The 27,647-nt window shown below is 37.3% G+C and overlaps 1 protein-coding gene across 1 annotated transcript in view; it reads right to left on the bottom strand.

Moving 5' to 3' along the window:
- Positions 1-26,368, bottom strand: part of LKRSDH (lysine ketoglutarate reductase/saccharopine dehydrogenase) — a 31,590-nt gene extending 5,222 nt beyond the window's left edge. The window contains exons 1-17 of the mRNA XM_028178503.2: positions 26,173-26,368; positions 18,295-18,441; positions 17,586-17,762; positions 16,438-16,590; positions 15,222-15,368; positions 14,554-14,632; positions 13,122-13,249; positions 11,021-11,172; positions 10,582-10,704; positions 10,001-10,172; positions 9,328-9,398; positions 7,178-7,302; positions 6,331-6,565; positions 5,807-5,943; positions 4,966-5,078; positions 1,417-1,585; positions 960-1,054 (exon numbers count right to left, since the gene is read on the bottom strand). Of these exons, the coding sequence (XP_028034304.2) occupies positions 960-1,054; positions 1,417-1,585; positions 4,966-5,078; positions 5,807-5,943; positions 6,331-6,565; positions 7,178-7,302; positions 9,328-9,398; positions 10,001-10,172; positions 10,582-10,704; positions 11,021-11,172; positions 13,122-13,249; positions 14,554-14,632; positions 15,222-15,368; positions 16,438-16,590; positions 17,586-17,762; positions 18,295-18,441; positions 26,173-26,247 (2,298 nt within the window). The 5' untranslated portion in view covers positions 26,248-26,368. The remainder of the gene's footprint in view (positions 1-959; positions 1,055-1,416; positions 1,586-4,965; positions 5,079-5,806; positions 5,944-6,330; positions 6,566-7,177; positions 7,303-9,327; positions 9,399-10,000; positions 10,173-10,581; positions 10,705-11,020; positions 11,173-13,121; positions 13,250-14,553; positions 14,633-15,221; positions 15,369-16,437; positions 16,591-17,585; positions 17,763-18,294; positions 18,442-26,172) is intronic.
- Positions 26,369-27,647: the final 1,279 nt, after the last annotated feature.

Below are 27,647 nucleotides of genomic sequence, written 5' to 3'. Positions count from 1 at the left end.
AGAAAAAAGGATGGGTTGCGTGAAAGACGATATGTGTAAGAAAGGAGTGTGCGAAGAAATGGTATATGATAGAGGAGTATGGAAGGAGAAAACATGTTGCGCCGACCCCGGGTGACTGGGAGAAGGGCAGGAAAATGATGATGAATGGTTTGTAGTTTAATTTCGCCGTCACTAAAACTGAGAAACACTTTAAATGTCTGGCGCTAATCACAAATAAACACGCATGTAACAAAACATATAGACACAATGCACAATCTCCTGTTTAATGTGCACTTAAGACGAATTAGTCGATTTAGATTTACCAGCCCACCCCTGATCGTGGCACTTGTAACAGTGCCAAAATATCTGGAACTCATTGTGAAAATCTTGGTACCTTTTTAGATACTGTGCATAATCTAACTGCTTTTAACTTTTATTTAGCTGTAGTATAACTGCAAAAGTTTAGAACAAGTATATAGAAGACCCAGAGAGTAAAACTGTCTTTCGATGAAACCAAACGTACAACTTTATAAAACGTTATTCTAGATTACAAAATACAAGAGATGTGAAATTTTTATATATAGTAAGGCTACTGCTATTGTCTTCAGACTGGGTACTAGCTCCTTAGTTTTACTACTTAATTAATTACTAGATGATGACCGAGCTTAGCTCGGTTTTTTTTTGATAACGCCATCTTTTTGTGTCTTTAAAGCGGTTAGTTGCCCTCAATTAAGAAAAATAGTATTATTATTCGCCAATAGATGTCGGGAAGAGTTGATTATTGAAAACATTTTCTGAAAATAAATCGTAGCTAGATCGATTTATCGCCCCCGAAATCCCCTGTATACTAAATTTTATAAAAATCGTTGGAGCCGTTTCCGAGATTCAGATGATATAAGTATATATTAATATACAAGAATTGCTCGTTTAAATGTATAAGATAAGATAGACGGTAAGCTGAGAAATTAACCGTATCGTACCCATGTAATGTTAGGTCCGTCTGGATGTAGAGATGGATGTGAGTTTGGATCCACCAAACCGAAGAGCTGTAAGGCTTTCATCGTCTCAGCGAATCCTGGTAAGAGAAAACTCAATTACAAAGCGTAAAGTGGTAGATATTTCTGGCGTGAAGCAGTCATGCGTTCAGATCTGAAGGGAAGTACAATCAATACACTATACAGTTGAGACTACGACCTAATACCTCAAGCATTCGCGTTATGAACTCACATATCTATGAACTCCGGTGACCATTTACCACCAGATGTATATATATCCATAAAAAGCATGGAAAGAAAATACAATCAAAAACATTAAGAATTTCACAAGAAATTTTCGTGATGAAATGTTCCTCCTGACTAATTTACGCAAGTTCCTACCGCACGCACGTACCTAATATAAAAAAATCTTCCCTCTCTTTCTATCTCTCTTAAATCTCACCTTTGTATCGGATAGTGCCCCTGAACATTGTGTGTGCTTCTTCTATACCGTATAACGTAGAGTAGATCGTGCTGTCTCTATTGGGGAACCCTTCGAACGCGAATCCAGGGAGGAAGTCCAGCTCTCGAGCCACCGACATCAGCTCACCGCCGCTCAATACTTCTACTATCTGAATATGAACAGCCGAATGTAACCTTTTTTACTGGTGGTAGGACCTCTTGTCCGCGCGGGTAGGCACCACCGCCCTGCCTATTTCTGCCGTGAAGCAGTAATGCGTTTCGGTTTGAAGGGTGGGGCAGCCGTTGTAACTATACTGAGATCTCAGAACTTTTATCTCAAGGTGGGTGGCGCATTTACGTTGTAGATGTCCATAGGCTCCAGTAACCACTTAACACCAGGTGAGCAGTGAGCTCGTCCACCAAATTAAACAATAAAAATTTTTTTTTCATTAAGTTTCATTTAAGTAACTATCATTCGTAAAGTTAAAAGTCATATTTTATATGGAAGATGCTTATGTAAACAATATTTATTTAATACACTTCATATATTATTTACATTGGCGTACTTAATGCTTAAGGCATTCTCTACCATTCAACCAAAGGTAATGCAGACTAATTATTGGTAGGTGCATCGTATATTGTGCAAGTATGCTGCATATGATGCTATCTCGCTCGTGGTACATTGGTTTAGTGTTAATAATCTGTTATTAAATAACAAAAAAACAAAATGTACAAAATTTACCACACCTAATGTTAGACAAGTAGACACTAATATTACTGTAAGTGGAGAGACACTGGAGCTTGTGGATTCGACAGTTTTTCTTGGTATAACAGTTGATTCCAAGCTGCAGTGGGGTCCTCACATATGCAAGTTAGCGAGTAGGCTTAGTTCTGCAGCGTTTGCGGTAAAAAAAAATACGAATGTATACTAATGAAGATACGGCACGCCTGGTTTATTTTAGTTATTTTCATAGTGTTATGTCCTATGGCATTTTGCTATGGGGCAATGCTGCCGATGTCGAAACGATTTTCATCCTGCAGAAGAGGGCTATTCGTGCTATTTATAATATGCACCCGAGGGAATTCTTGAGGGACAAGTTTAAGGAAATCAAAATTCTAACTTTAGCGTCCCAATACATTTTTGAAAATTTATTGTACGTGCGTAAAAACATTGAAGAATTCCCCAGAGTCTGCGATTTGCACAATGTGAACACTAGGAACAAACATAGGCTTGCGTTGCCGGCGGCTCGAATTAAGAAAATAAGCAACTCTTTTAGGGGGCTGGGTGTACAGCTTTTCAACAAGATCCCACTAAACGTTCAATTACTACCTGTTCATAGATTTAAGAAAACTGTAAAGGAACGTTTGTGCAACAAGGCATATTATAAAGTTAAGGATTATTTACTAGATGGCACTACGTGGGAATGAGGCGCTCGCTCCTGGCCTTTTCATTTCTCATTTTTTTTTTTTTTTTTAATTGTATTTTTTTGACTTGTTTTTTCTTTTATTGTGAATATTTCTATTTATTTAAAAAAAAGAAAATATTTGAGAAAAAACAAAAAAAAAGCCCGCTGAGTTTGTTTCGCCGGTTCTTCTCAGGACTGTGGTTTTTTTTGGAACCGGTGGTAGAGTTAACATTGTTATTTGTATTTTGACATTCAACAAGTGTGTCATACTGACATCTAAGTTGAAATAAATGATTTTGAATTTGAATTTGAATTTGAATATGAATTAAAAACACAAATCTAAATATTTATACAAAAATACACACATACTACATATGTACTACAATATACACATATTATGTAATATATATCGCACCTTTTGAATTGAAGTGGCGTAAATAAATTTTTATGACGATGAATTTTATACTTTACTAGGCTGCACTAAAAGTATCGGGAATGGAATATTTCCACTGTTCCCGTCATATTAAAATATTTTTAATTGAAAACTCCTTGGTTTTAAAAATCAAATACCATTTATTTATTTAAAAAAAGATTCTCGGTCTTGTCACGACGTTTTGTCAAACTTGTGTAGTCGTTGAGAAAATGGAATTGACTCGAGAAAATTCAAGAGCGATGATTTATTATGACTTTCGAAGTGGTTTAACACAAAAACAGTGTGTTGACCGGATGATTTCTGCATTTGGTGATGAAGCCCCATCCAAAACCACAATTTATCGCTGGTTTGCTGAGTTTCAACGTGGACGTGTCAAGCTCAGTGATGCAAACGTTGATGCTGTGCGTAAGCTGATTGAGGAAGATCGACATGTGACATACCGCGAAATTCAGGCAACTTTAGACATTGGCATGAGTCAAATACAAATAATCTTGCATGAACAATTAGGTGTAAAAAAGTTGTTTTCCCGATGGATACCGCATTCGCTCTGTAAAGAGCAAAAAGCGGCTCGCGTTACTTGGTGCGTCAGAACTCTCGAAAGATTCCACGCAGGATCATCAAATGCTGTATACAACATTGTATCAGGTGACGAATCCTGGATATACGCGTACGAACCCGAAACAAAAAACCAGTCACGAGTTTGGGTGTTCGAAAATGAGTTAAAGCCAACAAAAATTTTTTGTTCACGGAGTGTTGCAAAAAAAAATGGTGGCCATGTTTGTCTCCAAAACCGGCCATGTTACGACTATTCCTCTTGAGGGACAAAGAACGGTTAATGCAGAATGGTATGCTAGCATTTGTTTGCCACAGGTCGTTTCTGAACTCCGTAAAGAGAACTGCAACCGCCGCATCATCCTCCATCACGACAATGCGAGTTCTCACACCGCGCACAGAACAAAAGAGTTTTTAGAGCAAGAAAACATAGAATTATTAGACGATCCGCCGTACAGCCCCGACCTAAGCCCTAATGATTTCTATACTTTCCCTAAAATAAAGAATAAATTGTGTGGATAGAGATTTTCATCACCTGAAGAAGCTGTGGACGCCTACAAAACGGCCATTTTGGAGACCCCAACTTCCGAATGGAATGATTGCTTCAATGATTGGTTCCATCGTATGGAAAAATGTGACAAATTTCGCGGAGAATACTTCGAAAAGCAATAAATACATTTTTAAATAGTAATGTTGTCACTTCGTTAATTCCCGAAATTTTCAGTGCCGCCCTCGTAAATAACTTATGTTAACATGTATTCTATCAGTTTATAAATATTAGTTTTTTAATTTAAATTTTAATCTAGAAAAGGATAAAGTACACTTTCAATCTCTTTTATAGCAATTTAATTTAATTTTAAGGCTTAAAGTATTAAAATCGAAACTAAAATAAAGAGCCTGCAACGGCTTTTATATCGTCTACCCACCTTTGGAACGGTCGTCCTTTTAATCTTTTCCCCTCTCGAGAGTACCATTCAGTTACTAATTTAGCCCATTTTTCTGTTTTGCTTCTTATTAAATGAATTTTGGATTAAGTCACTTCAATTCTAACGGTGCGATATATAATGTATACCTGTCTGTCTCCTTTCTAATAACACAATAAACTGTGTTCTTCGTAAATAAATGAATCAGACCAACTCTGACTGATTGGTAAACTGACCTGTCCTTTACTCAGATATTTAGCACTGGATATCGTGTTCAGTAGAACTCCACGAGGATTCCATGAGAATTTGTAACGGAGTGCGTTGTCACTAAATTCCGGTGCCGGTAAACCTTGAAAATATATTATATATATTACAGTCAAAAGATTTTACACTGCAATCCATACTATTTTAATATTTTACATAAATTTGAAAAACTGTTTGTTTCTTTGTCTGTTCTTCTTTCACATCGAAATGAAGCAACGGATTGACATGATTGGACCACGCGGGCGAAGCCGCGACTAACAGCTAGTACGTCTATAAAAAAATATTTAGATATTGAACACCGACACAATGAGCAAACAAATCTATTCGCCACAGTGTGTGCCCGCAATGGGAATCGAACCCTTGGCCTAGCAGTCACCATTAAATTATTATCTAGAGTGGAATGTGGAATAGTGTGGGACCAAAGTACACAGTCGCTCTAGTTAATCGTTACATTTTAGACCATGTTAGTTGCTAATTGGCGTTTGTTAAGAAATTTTAAATTCTGTTTATTTTATTACTTGGATGGTAGGCTATCCTCACGATTCACCTGATATTGAGTGGGCACTAGCGCCCATAGATGTCAACAATATAAATACCGCCACCCACCTTCAGACATACCTAAGTTCTAAGGTCTCAGTGTAGTTACGACGGCTGCCCCAACCTTCTAACCGAAACGCATTACTGCTTCACGGCAGAAATAGGCAGGGTGTGGTACCTACTTGTGCGGGCTTTTAGGTCAGCGTACTACCGGTAATAAATTGGTTCGAATCACTGCCTCACTTCACAAATATAATCGATTAAAGTAATATTGACCTCCACAGTAAGAGACGAACGAGTCGATCCTTCCTCCGTGGCTCTGTATGTTGTGAATACACTCCAGCGCCAGCAAGTGGTCGATGCCGGGGTCGAGTCCTACTTCATTGAGGAACGTCAGACCGGCTTCTTTCGCGCTAAGACACATAATACTTAATATTAATAATTTTATTTGATTCTGTACTATTACCGATTACGAACAAATTAAAGTTCAACAAAAACGATGATCAGACGCAGAAATAGAGTCAGAGCCGATTTAATGTACATCCAAAATTTTCTATTAAATCCGTAAGCTTCGTTAGTCCAAGCAGTAAGCCTACAAAACTGATCGCAATCTGATAAAACAGTATGGCAGTGTATAAATTACGAAAAAATGAACTTTTTTAAATATACGGTCATAGCAAAATAATTGAAAGAAAAAAAATATAAACGTTTTAGTGGCTAAAAGATCGAATTCACATCGATAAAAGAATGAAAACTATAATAATATTTACCTGTTTTAAAAAAAATTATCAAATACGTACCTTTTGTGTAATTCCTGTACTTCGGGCCTAACATATGACGCGGTCACCAAATGTGCTCCAGAATTGAGGCACGCCTTAGCCACAGTTCCGTGCAGGCCATAGGGTAAAAGAGAAATTACCAGTCTGGCTTTAGAGGTAAGGGCCTTAAGGGCTGCTTCGTCATTAGCTTCGAAGTATTCAGATGAGACACCGTACTTCTCTGCTAGAGCGTCTGCTTCCTCTTTCACTGCTGATGCTGGAAATAAATTCAGAGAGTAAGGCTGATACGATATTTAAATGTAAAGCTAGTGAGCTAGTACGGATACCCTCCTGCCTCTAACTGATGCGAAGTAGTCTTGTGTTCTCATTTAATGGCCCAAGGGATAATTAATAACGATTTATTGATAGTTCACAGCGACTTGGCTGTACTTTTGTCATAACCGGTATGCTTGAGCGACGGTGAGCAATTGCAACACGAAAAAGCAATCAAATAATGAGAAAATAAAAATAAACATGAAATAGAAAATATCATACTATCACAATCAATACCGGATATTGTGGATAATAACTTTTTCATGTCTTTAATATAGACAATGACCCTTGGCATAGGAAAGTTATCATCGAAAGCAGCTTGCCTCATTGAAGTGGTTACGGCTTACCAAAGCGCGCTTCTCAGCCTGCTCTACTCTCCTCTAGTCCAAAGACCCATGTCCAAGTTACTTTCACATTAAAAATATTGATGTCAGTTACTCGGTGAGCCATAATCACGTGAATGATCCAAATTTTATCATCACTACGACGACATATTTCATTTCACATCCCAGCTTAAGCCAATCAACAGTCAATAAAATATACTCATAGAACATACCGACTGTCACAGCAATGTTTTTATCCCGGGACAGGTATTCCACAACGGGAGCGGACACCAATCCGCTGCCGAGGATCACTATTGGCGACTGCTGGTCGTTACCTTCCACTTTGTGACGGGAACGACTGAAATAGAGCATATTTCTCTGGTTAGTACCTCACGCAATTGTTTGACCGTTGTACTGTATCTACGTTGCAATTTTATTTTATTTTATTTTATTTTAGGCCATTAGGCAATAGGCCATTAGGGTTCTAGTTATTTTGGCTATGACCTAGAACAGTACTGCCCCATCGTTTCTTAATTCACGGGAGAATGAGTTTCTCGCTGGATCTTCTCAGTGGATAGCGTTATCTATCCAGTGGTAGATTCTGCGAAGCACTGCTCGTGTTAGGGCTAGTGTTAGCAACGTCCTCAGGCAAGAGCCCCATGAGCTCACCTACTCGCTTTGTTTCGCTGGCATAGCCCTCTAAGCCTACCAGCTTAGGTAGAAAAAAAGGGAGAATGGTTAGCAGCGTTTGCAGAGCATATACCAGCGTACTCCGGCCAATTAGTGGTAGGACGTATTGTAAGTCCGCATGGGTCGCTGCCACCGTCCTGCCTATTTATGCCGCGAAGCAATCATGCATTCCGTTTTGCAAGATGAAGCAGCTGCTATATTAGACAATTCAGACTTCGACTCATATGTCATACGGTATTTACGACGTATTGTCTATGGAGCCTGGTAACAATTTCAACAGGGGACGTCACCCCTTTCACAAATCTTTTGTTTTCAGGTAATTTGTTATTTCCTTTATTCCTGTCTGTTATTTAAAAAGAAACATCACAATTATGTTTAGTATGTATAGAAATACATTACGAGGGCGGCACTGAAAATTTCGGGAATTAACGAAGTGACACAACATTACTATTTAAAAATGTATTTATTGCTTTTCGAAGTATTCTCCGCGAAATTTGACACATTTTTCCATACGATGGAACCAATCATTGAAGCAACCATTCCATTCGGAAGTTGGGGTCTCCAAAATGGCCGTTTTGTAGGCGTCCACAGCTTCTTCAGGTGATGAAAATCTCTGTCCACGCAATTTATTCTTTATTTTAGGGAAAGTATAGAAATCATTAGGGCTTAAGTCGGGGCTGTACGGCGGATGGTCTAATAATTCTATGTTTTCTTGCTCTAAAAACTCTTTTGTTCTGTGCGCGGTGTGACAAACAAACCTGTGGCAAACAAATGCTAGCATACCATTCTGCATTAACCGTTCTTTGTCCCTCAAGAGGAATAGTCGTAACATGGCCGGTTTTGGAGACAAACGTGGCCACCATTTTTTTTGCAACACTCCGTGAACGAACAATTTTTGTTGGCTTTAACTCATTTTCGAACACCCAAACTCGTGACTGGTTTTTTGTTTCGGGTTCGTACGCGTATATCCAGGATTCGTCACCTGATACAATGTTGTATACAGCATTTGAGGATCCTGCGTGGAATCTTTCGAGAGTTCTGACGCACCAAGTAACGCGAGCCGCTTTTTGCTCTTTACAGAGCGAATGCGGTATCCATCGGGAAAACAACTTTTTTACACCTAATTGTTCATGCAAGATTATTTGTATTTGACTCATGCCAATGTCTAAAGTTGCCTGAATTTCGCGGTATGTCACATGTCGATCTTCCTCAATCAGCTTACGCACAGCATCAACGTTTGCATCACTGAGCTTGACACGTCCACGTTGAAACTCAGCAAACCAGCGATAAATTGTGGTTTTGGTTGGGGCTTCATCACCAAATGCAGAAATCATCCGGTCAACACACTGTTTTTGTATTAAACCACTTCGAAAGTCATAATAAATCATCGCTCTTGAATTTTCTCGAGTCAATTCCATTTTCTCAACGACTAAACAAGTTTGACAAAACCTCGTGACAAGACCGAGAATCTTTTTTTAAATAAATAAATGGTATTCGATTTTTAAAACCAAGGAGTTTTTAATTAAAAAGATTTTAATATGACAGGAACAGTGGAAATATTCCATTCCCGATACTTTTAGTGCAGCCTAGTAGTAAATCGATTGGTTAAAGAAGGCCTGCGAAATTTGGAATTGTTTTCGTGACGAAAATTGATTTTTTTTTGTTAGAATGATCATGTATGTAAAACACTTACGTATTCGACATGCGTAGCTCATTAATGTATTCAAAAGATGGAGTCAATCTTCCATTGCTAGTGATGATAGACTGAAATAAGAGTATAATTTATAAACGTTTATACCAAAATTAATATACTAAATTTAGGCTAAAATCTTAAAAATAGCTCGGAATGAAAATAAAGAATGGAAAAGAACTAACTGGATTTTGGAACAAACGTTTTCATATCAAATTCAATAAAAATTGAATTTTTTTAAAAAGCTTAGACGGGTGAACGTATGCACGGCCTACCTGATATTAAGTGCCATTACTCGGTTTGAGACAGGAGTTCAAATTCTCAGTTCTATGTACAACGGTTACATCACCCTTCAAAGTGGAACGTATTACTGATTCGCGGCAGAAATAGGTAGGGTGGTGGTACCTACCCATGCGGTTTCACAAGACTTCAGTAATTGCATAAATTATATTTTATACGGATTTTATTTTATTGCACGATGTTATTCCTTCATCATGGAAGGAACTCTTGAATGCACGTTATGTACCTCGTATTTCCTTAGAAAAATGTAGTACACAACATATCGGCGTGATTTGAAAACTAGCCTAATCGCATCGCTCAATATTTTGTACTGGGCGTCTTATCTTTTAGGCCATAACGACTTCAAATTTAAATTTAAATTAAGAATGTTTTTCACCCCATGAACAACGGACGAGAATTTATGTTCCTCCAGTGGTTTGGTAGCATCAGATTTCATGATGTCCTCTGCGTACGGATAGAGTAGGTCCCCGAAGAAATCGGTCGACTCACGAGGCAGTTGAGTTGGCATGTTATCGATGGAACACACAAGTACTCCTGGACCTTTGAAACTGGACAAAAGAAAATCTGTAGAAACACATCTGCTAGGATTTTTTATTTATTTACTTGATGATGACCGAGCTTTGCTCGTTTTTTTTTTTTGATAACGCCATCTTCTTGTGTCTTTGAAGCGGTTAGTTGCCCTCAATTAAGAAAAATAGTATTATTATTCGCCAATAGATGTCGGGAAGAGTTGATTATTGAAAACACGAATAAAACAACATTTTCTGAAAATAAATCGTAGCTAGATCGATTTATCGCCCCCGAAATCCCCTCTATACTAAATTTTATGAAAATCATTGGAGCCGTTTCCAAGATTCAGATTATATATATACAAGAATTGCTCGTTTAAAGGTATAAGATAGGATAAGATTACAGCGATACATAGGCAGACATCACGAAATAAACACCGGAACCCACCTCTTCGTATCCTTGTTTCTGTCAGCGTCATACAAGCAGAAGGGCGTGTCAATTGTAGTGCACTCATTCATGAACTCGATGGAGCCTCCGGGGTCTGCTGATATGTCACAGATTGCCAGCATTCTGTAATTTAATGTTTGGTCACTTTTTTTTTTATTGCTTATGTGGGTGGATGAGCTCACAGCCCACCTGGTGTTAAGTGGTTACTGGAGCCCATAGACATCCACAACGTAAATGCGCCACCCACCTTGAGATATAAGTTCTAAGGTCTCAAGTATAGTTACAACGGCTGACCCACCCTTCAAACCGAAACGCATTACTGCTTCACGGCAGAAATAGGCAGGGTGGTGGTATCCACCCGCGCGGACTCACAAGAGGTCCTACCACCAGTAAGCTATAAAAAAAGACATGTACATTTTTCATGAACGTCAAAAATTACCTGTGCGGTAACGCCGGGGCTCCGATGCTCTTCGGTAACCACGGGGTATGTGCCGGCATGATGAGATGCTTCGCATCAGGTATCGTGAGTAGTTTCGGACTGTCAACTGCCCAATAGATGCAGTTGACCAGCACGGATGTGTACGGTGCGATCTAAATAAAGAGATAAGTAAGAAATAACACTGGTGCAGATAAATTCAAAAAGCCTGACTGTGTTTTCTAAACGCTTTTGCAGTTTAAGTGGTGTTATTTTTAACTGCAATTTTAACTGCACACCTTGGAATACTATCGAAAGACGGAAGACGATATGGGTAAGAGGAGAGTGAGCGAAGAAATGGTATATGATAGAAGAGTATGGAAGGAGAAAACATGTTGCCCCGACCCCAGGTGACTAGGAGAAGGGCAGGAGAATGATGACCGTGGAATACTGTTCTCAAACCTCGTTTAAAGAAAAAGAAAAGAAATAGTTTGTATTTTAAGAAATAATATCTTATTAAAAATTGTGGAAGAATGCTGTGATTCCAGTTAGTGGAGGATGAAGTCTGCGCTGCTGACGAATGGTGGCACGGTAAAGATGGAAATGACGATCATCATCTTGAACAATTTCACAAACAACTTTTTACGAAACACGCTGTACAGAACATAGAGAGAAAAGAAGTCTCTTTACCTAACCCCAAAGGTTTTAATATGGTCAAAGTACTGTTTCTGAAGACAAAATTAGTATGTGTATGTCATTTGTAGCTTATCGTATTCGCAAATTGACTTTTCGATAAGACGGTAAGTGAATTTTACTTAATGGCACTGTTTCGTTGACCTACAAATGCTTTTGACCGATATTAATGATAACAATATTATTGTATCAGCAATGTGCGTCTTATAACATGTTTATTGATAGTGTAAATGCGATGCTTAGATCTTAAAGCGGTCTGGATGTTTATTTACTTTTACTACCCGCCCAAAAATAAAGTCGAATTTCAGAAGTTAGTCACACGGAATCCACAATCATTTTTCATGATAAAATGTAAACAAACAGACCATCGGTTTTTCTTGTAAGATTTTTTTTATTACCATTGCAAGTAGAACATCATACGGCTCATGTGACAATGGGTGGTCACCGTCAGGACAGCTAAAACGCTAAATATCTTCAAGTCTCTTATGAAGAAGAAACATGGCACATGCGCAGGAAATTTTAATACCCTGACCAAAACCTTCAAAACACTATTAATGTGACATACGACACAAAACACACAGAGAATCAAAGTCCGTCTACAGAACGAGATACTCCAAACGATCCACGAGAATGGGATTATCGAAAATACGGCCATCGCACATTTCAATTAAACACCACATTTCAATTCGTATGTCTCTTGTGATCCTCCTTGCGTATTCGTATTCCTCACTGCTGAGGGTCGTGACCACCCTTTTGTACACCCTTCGTACTTATCTTCACACGCACGATCTTTCTCCATCTATTCTTGTCTCTGGCGAACTCTTCTTGTCTCTTCTAATACTATCCTTATTTATAAATAATAAGTAACCGACACAGAGGATGGGAGAACGCAGAGCTGGCGTCGTCCTAACAAAATCTTATCGGACTCTCCCGATCCACTCTAGATGCTTTTAGCTCACGAAGTACCTGTTACGGTTCCCGTCGAATAGCTGGCACAACGAACTCAATTTCGCACAGGATCTTCTCAGTGGGTTCTGAATTTGATCCGGTGGTAGTGTGGCGGGTAGCCATCATACAGCGCAAGATATTTGACAGATGTCAGGAATCTTGCTTACGACATTTTCAAGATAAGCTTGCATATATACAAGTTCCGAACAACAACATTCGGACCGTCGGTCTACCGAGCAATATCACCCGCTCGGTGGAAGATCTTCCCTTTGTCGTATATCTCTACAGTAGATTCAGCGAAGCACTGATCTTGCTAGGGATCTTGTTTGATCAAGTTCGCTTAGGTTAAGTCTCGTGAGCTCATCTACCGTTTCACGCGAAGTTGGAATAGCCCCTTAGACTACCATGATAACTGAATAATGTTTTTTTGTCAATTTATAAAAATGAACACTTTAATTTACATTAACACAATAATAACACTTACTTTCTGAGCGAAAGTGGATATGTATCTCTCTGGATGCTCTTCGTATTCATCAGCGTCGTAACCGCCGCCGTTCTTCCGCACCAGATGATGACGTCTGCGCACCTCGCAACCGTATATCTTGTTTGGACCTAAAGATACTCTACCATTAATACCAAGCCACGATTTTTTTGTTGCACTAAATCTGGTCAGATCTAGTAAGAGAAGCACTTGTGGACTTTTTGGCGGGAACGCGAAAAGTGATGTTGTGTGATTTGTTTTATTTTGTCTATTTAGTGTTTCTTCAGGCTTAAATGTGTAATAACGGTGGTTTATTAACTATTTAATATCTGTGAAAGTGCACAAATGTGGGAAAATGAAACAAAGTTGCTGGACGTAACTTATCGAGATCCTCCAAAAAGTCCACTGCAAAAATTTCAGTAAATGATCACCATTTTACTGAGATTATATTTCATCCCATATCATCTCATCTCATTTCGTTTCATTTCATCCCAGTTGATTAAGGTCTCAAATTAATCATCTCCATTTCATTTCATACTATCATTTTTCATAAAAATAAGAATATACATGAAAATAAAACATGACTTAAAGGTCTTAGTTACCAGGTCATAAAATCCCTTAAAAAAAGCACTTGGTGGTAATCTGTACCATGCCGTCCATGCCATCCATAATCGAACACAGTGGAAGAACGTCACATGTGGTCGCGATCCTCAGTAGAGAGGGAACGATATAGAAGAAGAAGAAATCGTTGGACAGTTTAGCGGTCACTGAGACGTAGATATCATAATGAGAACCCACCTTGAGACATGAGGTCCGACTCTCTACTGTATAGTATATCGCACCATTCAAAACCAAATTTATCATTACTTCGCTCCAAAAATAGACAGGATGATACCTATCAGTACGCACTTACCGTTCACCCTATCACCTGTAATATTGTTGACTACAAAAGTACGGTTTAAAAGAACGCTTACCGGGAGTATTAGAAATCGTCAAGATGGGTTCATTCGAAAACAATTTATATTGTAGATTATTCATTTTGATACATGTGTTTTGTTTGTCTGTAAATACTGTTCAACATTATTTGAACTGATAATACTTTGTAAAACTGATTGTTTTTATATTCATATGATTGTCTTTTCTTAGAATTGCAATACATTAAACATAAAAAAAATATACGTTCAGAAACTTTTTTCGATTTAAAAGGCAGTTGGTATTATATCAAAAGTATCGAATAGCTTAAACGTAAAGGTATTAAGAATAAAAAAGTTAATACCAATACTGTCGGATGACGGTGAAGTATTATTTGCATACATATTATTAAATATTAATATTACTATAGTACCATGGTCTTCTGGGATTAATGGACTAACAGATTATTTTCTTTTTATATTCTTATATTCAAAAAATGTGATACATTTTTAATGATACTTACTCCCGTGCTCTGCGACTTTCCTCAGCATCTCAGGCGGAACGTATTCGTGTGGGAGTTCTTGAAAGATTTCTTGACTACCCTGTCATACAAAACGAGGGCTTAACTTGTACTTTACAATTTGAGAGCCGCAATGTTAGTTTTTATTTATTGCTTAGTTGGGTGAACGAGCTCACGGCCCACCTGATGCTAAGTGGTTACCGGAGCCCACAGACATCTACAACGTAAATGCCGCCATCCACCTTGAGACATGAGTTCTAAGGTCTCACTTTTAACTACGGCTGCCCTTCAAACCGAAACGCATTACTGCTGCACGGCAGAAATGGGCAGGGTGGTGGTGCTTACCCGTGCGGACTCGCAAGACGTCCTACCACCAGTAAAAAATCACATATTAGTAAACAAATGCACATTTTGGGGATATTCAAGATGACGCACATGCCGAAACATATCTTACATTTAATTCACTACTAGTATAAAAATGTTTCCAAAAGCTCTTTTCGACTGACTATTGAGAGCGATTGATTGCACACAAAATTGTGTGAATAACCTATTGGTGTTACGGCATTTTTTTTTTTTTTTTTGTTGCTTAGATGCGTGGACGAGCTCACAGCCCACCTGGTGTAAAGTGGTTACTTATTTAGTTATTTGAAAGGTATGTAGTGTGGTGGTACCTGCGAGACGTTTCCGGATCCCGTAAATACGAATGTCAGTGGTCCCAGGGATTTGGGCATCATTCCCAAGGCAACTTCGTATCCCGCGTCCCGGATAGCTTGGCGGGCCATACTAGAATTCCGGTAGTTGTGAGCGGGACCTATATGCTGGGAACGTCTTCAATTAAATAAAACGGATGAAATAGCATTGATGTTTTGACACACACCCTCTTACACTCACTCATGCTCAGACTCATTACAAACAGAGGGTACATTAATACATTCATTTCAATATTTTTTGTTAATTTTTATATTTTTAAGCTTACATGTTGTCACTTTTTTTTTATTTTTATTGCTTAGGTAGATGGATGAGCTCACAGCTCACCTGATGTTAAGTGGTTACTGGAGCCCATAGACATCTACAACGTAAATGCGCCACTCACCTTGAGATATAAGTTCTAAGGTCTCAGTATAGTTACAACGGCTACCCCACCCTTCGAACCGAAACGCATTACTGCTTCACGGCGGAAATAGGTGAGGTGGTGGTACCTACCCGTGCGGGCTCCCAAGAGGTCCTACCACCAGTGATTACCCAATTTATAATTTTGCGGGTTTGATTTTTATTACACGATGTTATTCCTTCAACGTGGAAGTCAATCGTGAACATTTGTTGAGTACGTATTTCATTAGAAAAATTGGTACCCGTCTGCGGGATTCGAACACCGATGCATCGCTACATACGAATGCACCGGACGTTTTATCCTTTAGGCCACGACGACTTCAATGCAAACCATGAATTTCAGTGTATTTCTTGTCTATTAACTTTCTACATTTGTGTATCTGAAGTAAAGCTGTTGTATTCTTTGTACGAGGAGCACTGCTGCTTGAGATACTGGTTTTATCACCTAGTTCAAGCACAGATGCACATTATGTTTGTGTTTCTACTTCTGTGTTAATAATAAATAATAAATAAATAATTTGAATGGAAGAAACATCAACAAATAAAATTTCAACGACAACATTTTCGATACACTTGTTATTTCGTGACGTAACAAACAAAATTATATGATCACGACGAGTAATGATGGATGTATTTTACATAATTATATGATAAAGCTCGTATAAATATTTTATAATCGTAACAAATATTTCTTTATCATTTAATTGTGCTGTTTTCCATTGGATTTCGTTATCAGTTGTTTTCAAAATAACCGTTATCTGGTCACCTAATCCTTACCATGAAGGGAGTGTGGTGTCCGAGAGCCAATAGCCTCAGACCGAGTCCGTGCAGAATGTTCACCATTCCTGCAACTCCTGCGTACTTCCCGAAGGCGACTACCCGATTCCCCTTGTCGTCCATCAACTTCTCGTAGTCTATTAAACGAATGTTCTGAAAATTGTAGATTTATTATGTATTGTTTGTAATTGTGTATATGTTGTTCCATATTTTGTGTGGCGTATTTACGTTGTCAATGTCTATGGGCTCCAGTAACCACTTAACACCAGGTGGGCCGTTAGCTCACCCACCCATCTAAGCAATTAAAAAAAAGTTAGATGAGCATACGTCCCAAATGATGGTAAGTGATTACCGTCTCTCATTGACATCAGCAATGCCGGGGCCAGAGCCAAGCCGCTGCCTACCGCCTTAAACCGCTTTTCGCGGCTTTCCAGTCCGTTCATCAAATCCTAAATATAGCCAGTTTTGTTTAAGGGTGCATCTATATATTTATCGACCCACAGAGGTCCACATCTGGATATAGGCTTCCACTAAGGCTCGCCGCAACGTTCGCTCTTATGCTGCCTGCACTGTCATCGATTTACCTTATTTATGGGGGTACATCCATGCTACGTCTTCCGATGCACGGTCGTAATTCGACAATGTTTGATCCCGGGCCATCTATTCTACTAACCATTTGCCAAAGGGGCATACAATTTAATGATTTCCGTAAGCTAATAAACTTGTTTGATTGTTGATTAACACTAACACTAAAGTTGTTATAGGTGTTAATTTTAGTATTGAGCTTAAAGAATACATTTAAGCGATATTAAAGTAACCTTCTAGTAAGATTAGTAATGTTTTTAACAAGAAGAAAAATTTGCTAAGAAATCTATGTGGATTCGTATAGCGTACAATTTGTGGAAGTAAAGTTCTCAAGGAACTATACAAAGTGGACTAGTGGAGTTGAGTAATGGTAGACTATATGGTTTAACTTAAGAAACTAGGAAAGCATTTTTTGTTTCGAGAATAACGTTTTTACTTGCTTAAGACACTTCTATAAGATCTTCATTTTACACGATTTATCTTCTCTATCTATACTACACTATGGTAAACAGTAAGCTTAAATTACTTCTACAAAAAATTACGATAAATTTAATATGACCAACCTTTGCCAGCATAGCATCCAACATTGGCATGTTGGCTTCCTGTGCTTTGATTGTGTGAGAGAAAAAACAGTACGTCTTGTTAGGTATAAGTAAATCAATAGGAGTTTGCTTCACTCCAAATATAACGCTGGCTTCGCTGATGTCCTCCTGCACTATCGCCCCAGCATTTATGTAAGACTGCAAATGAAGATAGATCACGAACGTCATAAAATTTAATGGTAAAGTCTAACAATGTAAAACTAAATTTGCGCAGTATATTTTTGTTGATTCTTGTATATTGATCTATGTGAATCAAGGTTCAGTATTTTATATGCGAATATTTATAAAAGTACTTTCAATTAACTATATTATCATTACTACCTATACCATTGTTTTAAATAACTTTCAAAATCCATAATCTAATTTAACATGCATATTTAGATGACGTATTTATTTGTTTTTATGTTGGTTTCGCAGAATCTACCACCGGATCGGAATCGCGACCCACTAAGAAGATCCGTCGAGAAACTCAGTGGGCTGTGTCTGCGGGTTAATTCGCTCGTCGAGCCCTTCGTCGCAAGCGACGGGTTCGACGAGGACGCTGACCGTTGCTTCTGGTACCTAAAGGGCCGTTAATGGATCGGGAGGATCCGTAATGACGTGTTTTGGGCGACAAACAAACTGCAGACACGATGTTTTGTTTTCGGCAAAAAGAGTATTTGAATGCTACCTGCATAGGGTATGCCCGTCGATTGGAAGGCTGGACGATGACCTTCACTCCTTCTCTGACGAGACTTTTCACGTTCGATGGTGAAAACGGCGCTCGTCTTTCCCATACTGACTGATCTTCTCTTCTTATCGCGATTACTCGACGAGTCTGAAAAAAAGTTGAGTAAATTGAGTTTAAAAACAAAAACAAAAAGCACGCTTGACTAGAAAATCGAACTAACAAATAATTCAATCTTTTATCTTATATACTGGTCAGGATATCAGAGCGAAGTAATAAAGTTATTGCATTGTAATTGGTCCTTGATGAGTCTGAAAATTTTCAAGTTAAGCGGTCGTCTTGATTTCGGTGAAAATGACGATCAAAGGTTCCATTAAATACAACGAAACATATGTACATACGTACATACATATATACATACCAAGCTAATAAAGGCCTTCTAAAAACGTCTGTGACACGCCCACCATGTGAAATGTCTGAATTGCTTTGTATTACTAGAGTTGAAACCGACCCAATAAAACAAAGCTTATTACAAACGAGACACAGGTATTGTTACATTGCATTTAAAATTTTCAAAAACCATGAGGCTTGGAATTTGATATAGGAACGATGATGATTCCTATCCACACAGGCTCAAAGAATATTTTTCTATCGACATAGCACCAGCAGTATGACAGAAGAAATTTATAGCCCACCCTAACATAGGACTTGTGAGGCGCATGTGAAATTATCTCAACAGACAGAACAAAGGCTTTTCTAGTTTATTTGAAAACTGTTTGATTCACGGGCACTGCGAATATTAGAGCAAAAGAAACCAACCGATCGAACTGTAATGTGTATGTCCCACGATCACGATTTTACTGGTGGTAGGACCTCTTGTGAGTCCGCGCGGGTGGGTACCACCACCGTGCCTATTTCTGCCGTGAAGCAGTAATGCGTTTCGGTTTGAAGGGTAGGGCAGCCGTTGTAACTATACTGAGATCTTAGAACTTATATCTCAAGGTGGGTGGCGCATTTACGTTGTAGATGTCTATGAGCTCCAGTAACTACTTAACACCAGGTCGGCTATGAGCTCGTCCAACCATCTAAGCAATAAAAAATAAAAAAATAATGAAGGATCTGTGTTCATGTATAAAGACGTGTATATAATTGGCAAATTATCACTTATCGATAGCCACGTTCTCCTTAGTGACCGCACTTGAGGAACGACCTTCACAAATCTTATCATGTACAAAAAACGTGACCCTGATTAAATTCAGTAAACAAACATCTATTAAGTACTTCACAATTTAAAATGCTACAACCCTAAATACTGTTTTGGATTTCAAGACCGTGGTCGTACTCTTAAATAATACTAAAAAGATAACCGACTTCCGAAAATTAAATGAGAAGATCATCATCAATGTATGTACCTAGTCGAAGACAGTTCAATATGTATTATTACGGATAACTCGAAGAGTACTCGTCAGATTTTGATAAAATTGATAACAAAATGGACCGCATGAGAAGCACCATATTTCAAATAAAAATAATAATAAAAATCGGTTAAATTTTTTAAGATATCTGAGGTAACATTAATAAAAAGGAAAGTTCAATTGAGAACTCCTTCCTTTTTTTTCGGCTAAACGGAAAAATTTACTACCCAAAAAAAGCGGAAGTGAGCTTAATTTTCAGGAGGTGGCTGAGAACCTAAATCTTTTCATTTGATGGCGAAAGAAGCTACGAGAGGGTTTTAATAAAAATCGAACATAACCCTGAACTCGGTTTTGTAAATAGTGCCCATCTTATCTTATCTTATTCGTGATTTTACGAACGGGGACTACGATTGCCCAACGCTTCAACCCTTTGGATCATTCCCCTGTCCTGTATATCCAAACATCGCCCGGATAAATCCTGCATTAGTGTTTGGATATAAAAACCTATGGATAGACATATTTGTTCAGGTAACTACTGTCCAAGGTGTTCACGACCGTATCATCAACACTTAGGGTCACACGTCTCCAAAATTGGACTTTGATATGTTTGCACAGAAACAAGTTCCGAACAATAACATTCGGAGTGTCGGTATACCGATCAATATTACCCGCTCGGTGCAAGATCTTCCCTCTGTCTGTCTGTTACCCCCTAAAAGCACTTAAATTGTTTTGCTGAATTTCTGAAAATATCAGATAAAAATACGCAATGTTCCTTATTTTGTGAGTTAGCGTAATTCTTATTAATCAAGCATGAAAATAATAAATAAATAAGGAATAAATAATATATAGTAAAAATATGTAGGTCTGCTTGTATTGAATTATAGATATTTAAACACGTTGACTGTGAACCAATTCGCTAATTATAGCTTCCATAAGTTACAATACAACCATTCTCAATTTCAAAATACGACCATCGCTTGGGTCAAATTTTATCAAGGGTTATGATAAAAATACAAAAAATTCAGTTGTTATCGAGCTTGAAAGCAAACGAGTGCTGCAGTGGCTAGCTCTTGACACACCCTAAAGATAAGAAAGTCAATAAGGCAAAGCAACGAATTTAGATAACAATCGATAAATATTAGAAATAATCCATTTATTTTTATCGTGGCAACAATTTATCGATACTAATTTTAATACGATTCGTTTTAAGAAACTATTAATTAACAAAAATGTCTTAGATTTTTAATAATTCTTTACGCATCGCCTCCTTGGCGTTTAAAGCTATCATCACTAATCACAATAACAGTGACAGCTTCGAAAAATTTACATAGATATATAAAATTTGTATACACATTGTAAATAAAATACCAAAGATCCATTACATTTCGAGAAGATAATTTTTCATCATAATCGTAATTAACATTTCGATGACTTTAAAGTCGATAGATACAGTTTCGTGCAGAAGCTTATCAAATATGGCGTCGGAGTGGAAAATCACAGAAATATTGTTTGTATTAATTCAGAGAAAATCCTTATGTTTACGTTTACAGATAACAGTTTGATTGTTATTGTGCACGTATTCATATCACGTGGACTTCGAAACGATTCAGGTAAAATAGAGATTAAGAAATTGTTACGCATTGTGAGCCCCGTCAAAGCTAAAATGGCTAATAATGTGCCCAGCATTTTAGATATTAATGACGCGACAGTAACCATTTAAGATCTGACTGACCGGTATGTTTTCTTTTTTTTTTATTGCTTATATGGGTGGACGAGCTCACAGCCCACCTGGTGTTAAGTGGTTACTGGAGCCCATGGACATCTACAACGTAAATGCGCCACCCACCTTGAGATATAAGTTCTAAGATCTCAGTATAGTTACAACGGCTGCCCCACCCTTTAAACCGAAACGCATTACTGCTTCACGGCAGAAATAGGCAGGGCGGTGGTACCTACCCGCGCGGACTCACAAGAGGTCCTACCACCAGTAATTACGCAAATTATAATTTTGTGGGTTTCACTTTTATTACACGATGTTATTCCTTCACCGTGGAAGTCAATCGTGAACATTTGTTGAGTACGTATTTCATTAGAAAAATTGGTACCCGCCGGCGGGATTCGAACACCGGCGCATCGCTCAACTCGAATGCACCGGACGTCTTATCCTGTAGGCCACGACGACTGTATGTTGTCTTGAACGGGAAAAAAAATATGCTCATCTATAAAAAAAAATACCAATATTTCGTACGATTTATCTCGCGGAGAATTCACGTGTGGAGAGCGAAATGAAATAAACTGTCTGCACGTGTGGCATTTTTAGATCACACCGTAGCAAGGGAAAAAGTAAATATTTCTTTCAGGACTTACTGTAATACCGGTCACTCACATTCGCATGAATAAGCAAACCCGCAAGTGTAGGACGACATTTGCAAATGATTATGCAAAGTTTTCGCTGCATTCGTGGTTTTCCAAGCTGTCGGTTTTTTAACAGACATCAAAGCGCGCGAACCGCGATCCTTCCCGTAGTCTCCCACACATTCGTGTGACCAGTTGTGCCCAGGATTGCGAAGGCAACGGACATTTCGCTATTTCCATAGATCGTGACGTCTACTGTGTAGCGTATCTTCATCAAAAGAAATCCCATAAAAACAGCATGGCTGTTAATGATGTCTGGGAAAGAATTCAAAACTCTTTTTCTCTTCAATGTTCTATTGACGAATTAAAAAGGAGGAGAAATTCGTGAGACATTCGTAAACAAGTGTAGGAGGAAGCGCAAACGGGTTCGCAAATTGAGTACCGAACCCATTTGCACAGCCGCTAAGTTTGCGTATTAATGTTTGACGGCCCTTCATAATAGCGATGCATAGGCTTCGGTGTAACTGTTCTTAGTTTACACAACGTTGATAAGACCGTTAGCGAACTCTTCAATTTGATTGATTCGTTTTCTAAAAATGATTTGTTAATTTTTAAATTAAATTTTACTGAGGTTACATCTGGGCTCCACAAACCAAACCACCACAACCAAAACCATTTTTTTTATTTTAATATTAATACTAATAATATATAGGGCATACGTTCGAAATTACTACGATGATTTGCACATAATATTTTATATTAAAGATTAAAGTCCTCGAAATTACTACAATGATTTGCACATATCATTTTATAATAAAGATTAAAGTTCTTACTTCGGTATCGATAATTTTATCATGTCAGTAGAATAACCTACTTCATAATATAATAAACATATTAGTATCGGTCTACCTATATAATATAGATCATGAGATAATAAATATTAATTCAGATTTTTTCTTTAGTGCTTCTTTCCCCGTGTAAGACTGCTCTATAAGTAGTCAAATAATTTCAACATCTTAAGATTAAAGCCGCGATTATGTTTAATTAAAATTCATTTTGGAGAACGTCTGTGTATTCTAAAAATACCGCGAAAGTTGTAAAACACCATTTTTACAGAGTAAACATTTAACAAATTTGCATGCATAGTTCTTAAAGTGAATGTTACAAGCAGACGTGCGCTTGTTTCACCGGCGGCTCAAATCAAGAAAATAAGCTATTATTATACGAGGCTGTATGTAAATCTTTTCATTAAATACCACAATTAATACATATTAGTTAATGAATAAGGTTAAATGAACATGTTGAAATTGTCTATTTAGGCGTTCTTATTTCGCTCATTTCGCTCATTCTCATTTATTTTCATTTTCATTAACTAATATTTGCAATTATGAAATACTATTTTATGTATGTATACTTCGTTTTATTAACAGCGTTATAAAAATATTGGCATAGACTGATTTTTAATTTTTAATTCTGTTGCTTAAAAATTAAATACTTATACGTTAGCTTATAGGGTTTTTTTTGTTACTGATCGAATGCTAGACGATCAATAGGTAAATATCGCATCGGTATCAGAATTCATTTACCTATATGTATCAATGTATTCAATATCAACGTGTAAGTATCAATTCATATGTATCAATAGATCAAGAGACACCATAAGGCTAGTTTTGATAAGTTTAGCGTCTACTATTAGCACCATTTGTGCTTGTGACAAGTGAAAATAATCAAGGTATGTGACTACATTTCAGAACTTCACAACTCAAAACGAAATGCTTATCAAACCATCATTAGCAGTTAAACTTCACTTTCCTACCCTATCTATATCTATCGTAAAGGAATATATAATTGAGATTTCAAGCTCGGGTGGGTTTCAGCATTCAGGTAGAATTGTCTATGGGCTCCGGTATAATATTATGAGCCGTGACCTCGCTCACCGATCCATGTAAGAAAAAGTATTTAATTTAGCCACCTAGTATTTTTTGGCACTAGTATGTATTGATGTATCGCCAATTTTTATCCTAGGTACCTCTGCAGCAGACACAAAATCGAATAGTGTTAAAACCTTCCGGTCGTTTGTATTATTTATTATGTTTTCCTGGTTCACGTTACAGCTGGTATCTAGGTATATTAATGTCATCTCCACATCTCCGACTATCTTTTTGTCCATGTCCTGAGCTCAGTGTAAATTTTCGGTGTTTTTCATCGTTTTACATACAGAAATGGAGCATCTTTAACACGAAGATTATTCAAGAACGTAATAGTTACTAAGCCATAACGGTCAGCCGATCTGGAGTTCGCGATATTTTAGGACACGCGTTTCTCATCTCTCACCGACATGATTAACCGTTCCTCAAAATTTACCCACCGCTAATGTTCCTGTTATGATTCCATTATTTGACTAAACTTAGCGGTATATTTGTTGCGACCTCTATGTTTTTAGATATTTATAAATAATAAAGCCAATATTAGCGTATCTACAACGATGGCTATAAGCGGTCGCCATGACCATGATCAGCTTAAAGATAATTAGGTACTTGAATGGTCCGGATTATGCTTAGAAACTTTACACTCGAGTAATTTTGTAATAAAATTAGATTCGTTTTTTATTTATTAAATTACTAAGAACCAATAGTTTTCCTTTGATTAGTTCATAGATTCGACCGTCAAATATTCATACAAAAAACTGACGTTTTTCTCGTTATCTATATATTAATACGTGAAGCAAAAACTTTGTATCCCTTTTTACGAAAATTGCGCGGACGGAGGAGTATGAAATTTTCTACACTTATTGAGAATATGGAGAAGAAGTGGACAATGCTAATTTTTTTTTTTAAATAATGCATAAAAGATACATTAAATCAATAAAGAAAACATTACACACACTACATACCGTGTATTTGACGCACACACGCATGCATACTATTTATTGTCAAACTTTTATTCTTGACGTCTGTGGTCAAATTGAGAATAGATTAAATATTGTTTGTCTTTATTAATATTTTTTTATAGTGTAGCCTTAGGGAAATTTGTGATTATAGAAGTATAAAATACAATCATAATAGTTTACAAACTTACTATTCCAATTAATTCTAGTCGAATTTCGACTACTGCGGGACCTCTAGTTGGTATTAATGTACGTTAATAAACTAAACATTGATATTTACCAAAGAGTTGACAAAATTGGTCTTAATCAGCCCATTCATTGGTACATCTTTGGTTTCTGCGTTCGTCCATATTTTCAAGATCCAGTTAAAAATATGTTGCAAGCGCTTCGTAATCTACGAGCAATTCGACACAACTCTATAGTCCCAATTATTAGAAAAAAATGTAAACAAAATCGTCACTATCCATTATAGGAAAGACCTTGTCAGAATCCGGATTTATGTCAATCACATCTTCCCCTGAATTCAGGTCACGTATACCTTCTCCAGAATCAAAAGATCTTAATATTGTTAGCACCCTTAATATTCTTCCTCAATTGAATACTGAAAACCTACTATTGATTTGTAGAGACAATTAATATCAGCTTCAGTTAAAAATGGAAAAGCCCTAAATTCCGACTAAATATTTTCTGCCACCAAGTACCTACGCCTTTGATTTGCTAAATCACAGATGATTTTTTCCCTCACTGAATCTGTTTTTTTTACATTTGTTATGCCTAAGTATTTTTCGAATATCAGCGACATTGTGGCTCTTTTTAAATAATTTTACCGTACTTCGACAAACCTACTATCTATACTTCGGTATAGTAAAATTAAGCTGAATTCAAAATAATGAATGACGGTCCACTTGCAACTTGCAAGTGACCGATAACTGTTTGGTATAAACACACGTTTCTAACGCTTATTTTGTTTAAATCTATGATTTTGTAAAGTATAGATTTGGTTAAATGGTTTTTAAGCTCTCGCGTAATTTTCAGACCGAAATTCAAGAAAAATGCTCTAAGCTTTAATAAATTGTATATTTCAAATGGTAACAATCCAATTTTAATATCATATTATGTTCAATATATTTAGTATAGGATTTTAAATCTGTAAAATTACATAAAAAAATTCATCTAATAAACGCAAAAATTTGTTTAAATTAGTTAAAAAAATCCATAACTCACCTTCGTCGAAGAATAAAAAGCAACGTTTTGAATTATTTGACCCTTTGAACGGAGAGTCGCCGATTTGTGTAACATTGTAATTTAAAATTATCAAACACTTCACAATGAATTTAATTGATAACGAACCAGTAAGCCACAGTACCGCTTCTGGTGAACTGTGTTTATATTCTATATGCGAAGCTACTTCAAGAAAACAATCAGCTCGGCATTATCACTTCAACGATAGCCCGCCAGTTCGCCCCGAACTTACACGTCAATAAGTGATTTTACAGAACGAGATTGCTACGTAGTGGATTTATAATCGTGTTTATTAGATAAATTTGCCTCCTATCAAAATTATACAGATTAAATACTCTATTCTAATTTCTAAGCTTGAACATTTATCTGACAAATTAAATACTTAAAGTATTAAAGAATTGCACAATTAGTTCATTGTGTATATGAGCATTAGGAATACGGAGGTAATTCCAAAAAATTAAGATTACATAGAACACCTTTTAGTTTTTAATGAAAAGACATGATCCCATCATCTCGTTTTTACCATCGCGCCACCCGCTACCTGAGCAAGTTCACCCATACTACCAAGAACCACTGCGTTCCCAGATATATTTTCTGCCACATAACATCTGGGTTTGGAATGAATTTCCCTCCACAATGTTTCCTAAACGCTGCGCTGTGACATGTATTTCTTCAAATGATATTACGAACAGCACTCAGCGGTAAGCAGCAGTTTTTTTAATTGCTTGGATGGGTGGACGAGCTTACAGCCCACCTGGTGTTAAGTGGTTACCGGAGCCCATAGACATCTATCTACAAAGCAAATGCCGCCACCCACCTTGAGATATGAGTTCTAAGGTCTGATTATAGTTACAACGGCTGTATTATGACTTTAAGAATATTTTTTTTCGTCGACGTATCATACTTGGAAATTTCTGAATGTATAACTGGGTATTTTAAAAGAATATGGATCTTGATTCACATCAGAAGAGACGTATTAAAATTAGAATGATTTCCACTTAAGGTAACTGAAGCTTATTTACAGTTTGCAAGTTATGAATCAGTCTATCCAAACAATCCATTTGCCGGGGCACCTCCATCCCATGAAGTACCACTGGGAATCTACAAGGATATTGGGATCATTGACGTTAATATACCGAGCAATGCCCAATATCAAAGCTCATGGTCACGAAAGGCAAAAGTTAAGAAGCCTTATGGAAGTTGGGAATTCTTCGCTAGTAGAGACAGTGTCAAGTTGAAGTAACCCGTGCCTAATAAAGATATTGCTTTTAAGTACTCATATGCAGTAATGCATTTCTATTTGTATATGACCATTTATTCTGGGGATAGTGCTCCGAGAAGTTAATAAAAATGGTACCTTCTCGGCGTAATTTTCGGAGTCATTTAATGTTTAATTTAACGTCTTGCTCTTTTTTTACAATATTCATAGAAATAGCTTCGGGCTCTTATTTAAAAAA

This window comes from Bombyx mandarina, chromosome 12, assembly GCF_030267445.1.
Source record: "Bombyx mandarina strain Sakado chromosome 12, ASM3026744v2".
NCBI lineage: Eukaryota > Metazoa > Arthropoda > Insecta > Lepidoptera > Bombycidae > Bombyx > Bombyx mandarina.
This window is presented reverse-complemented; position numbering and strand designations above follow the sequence as displayed.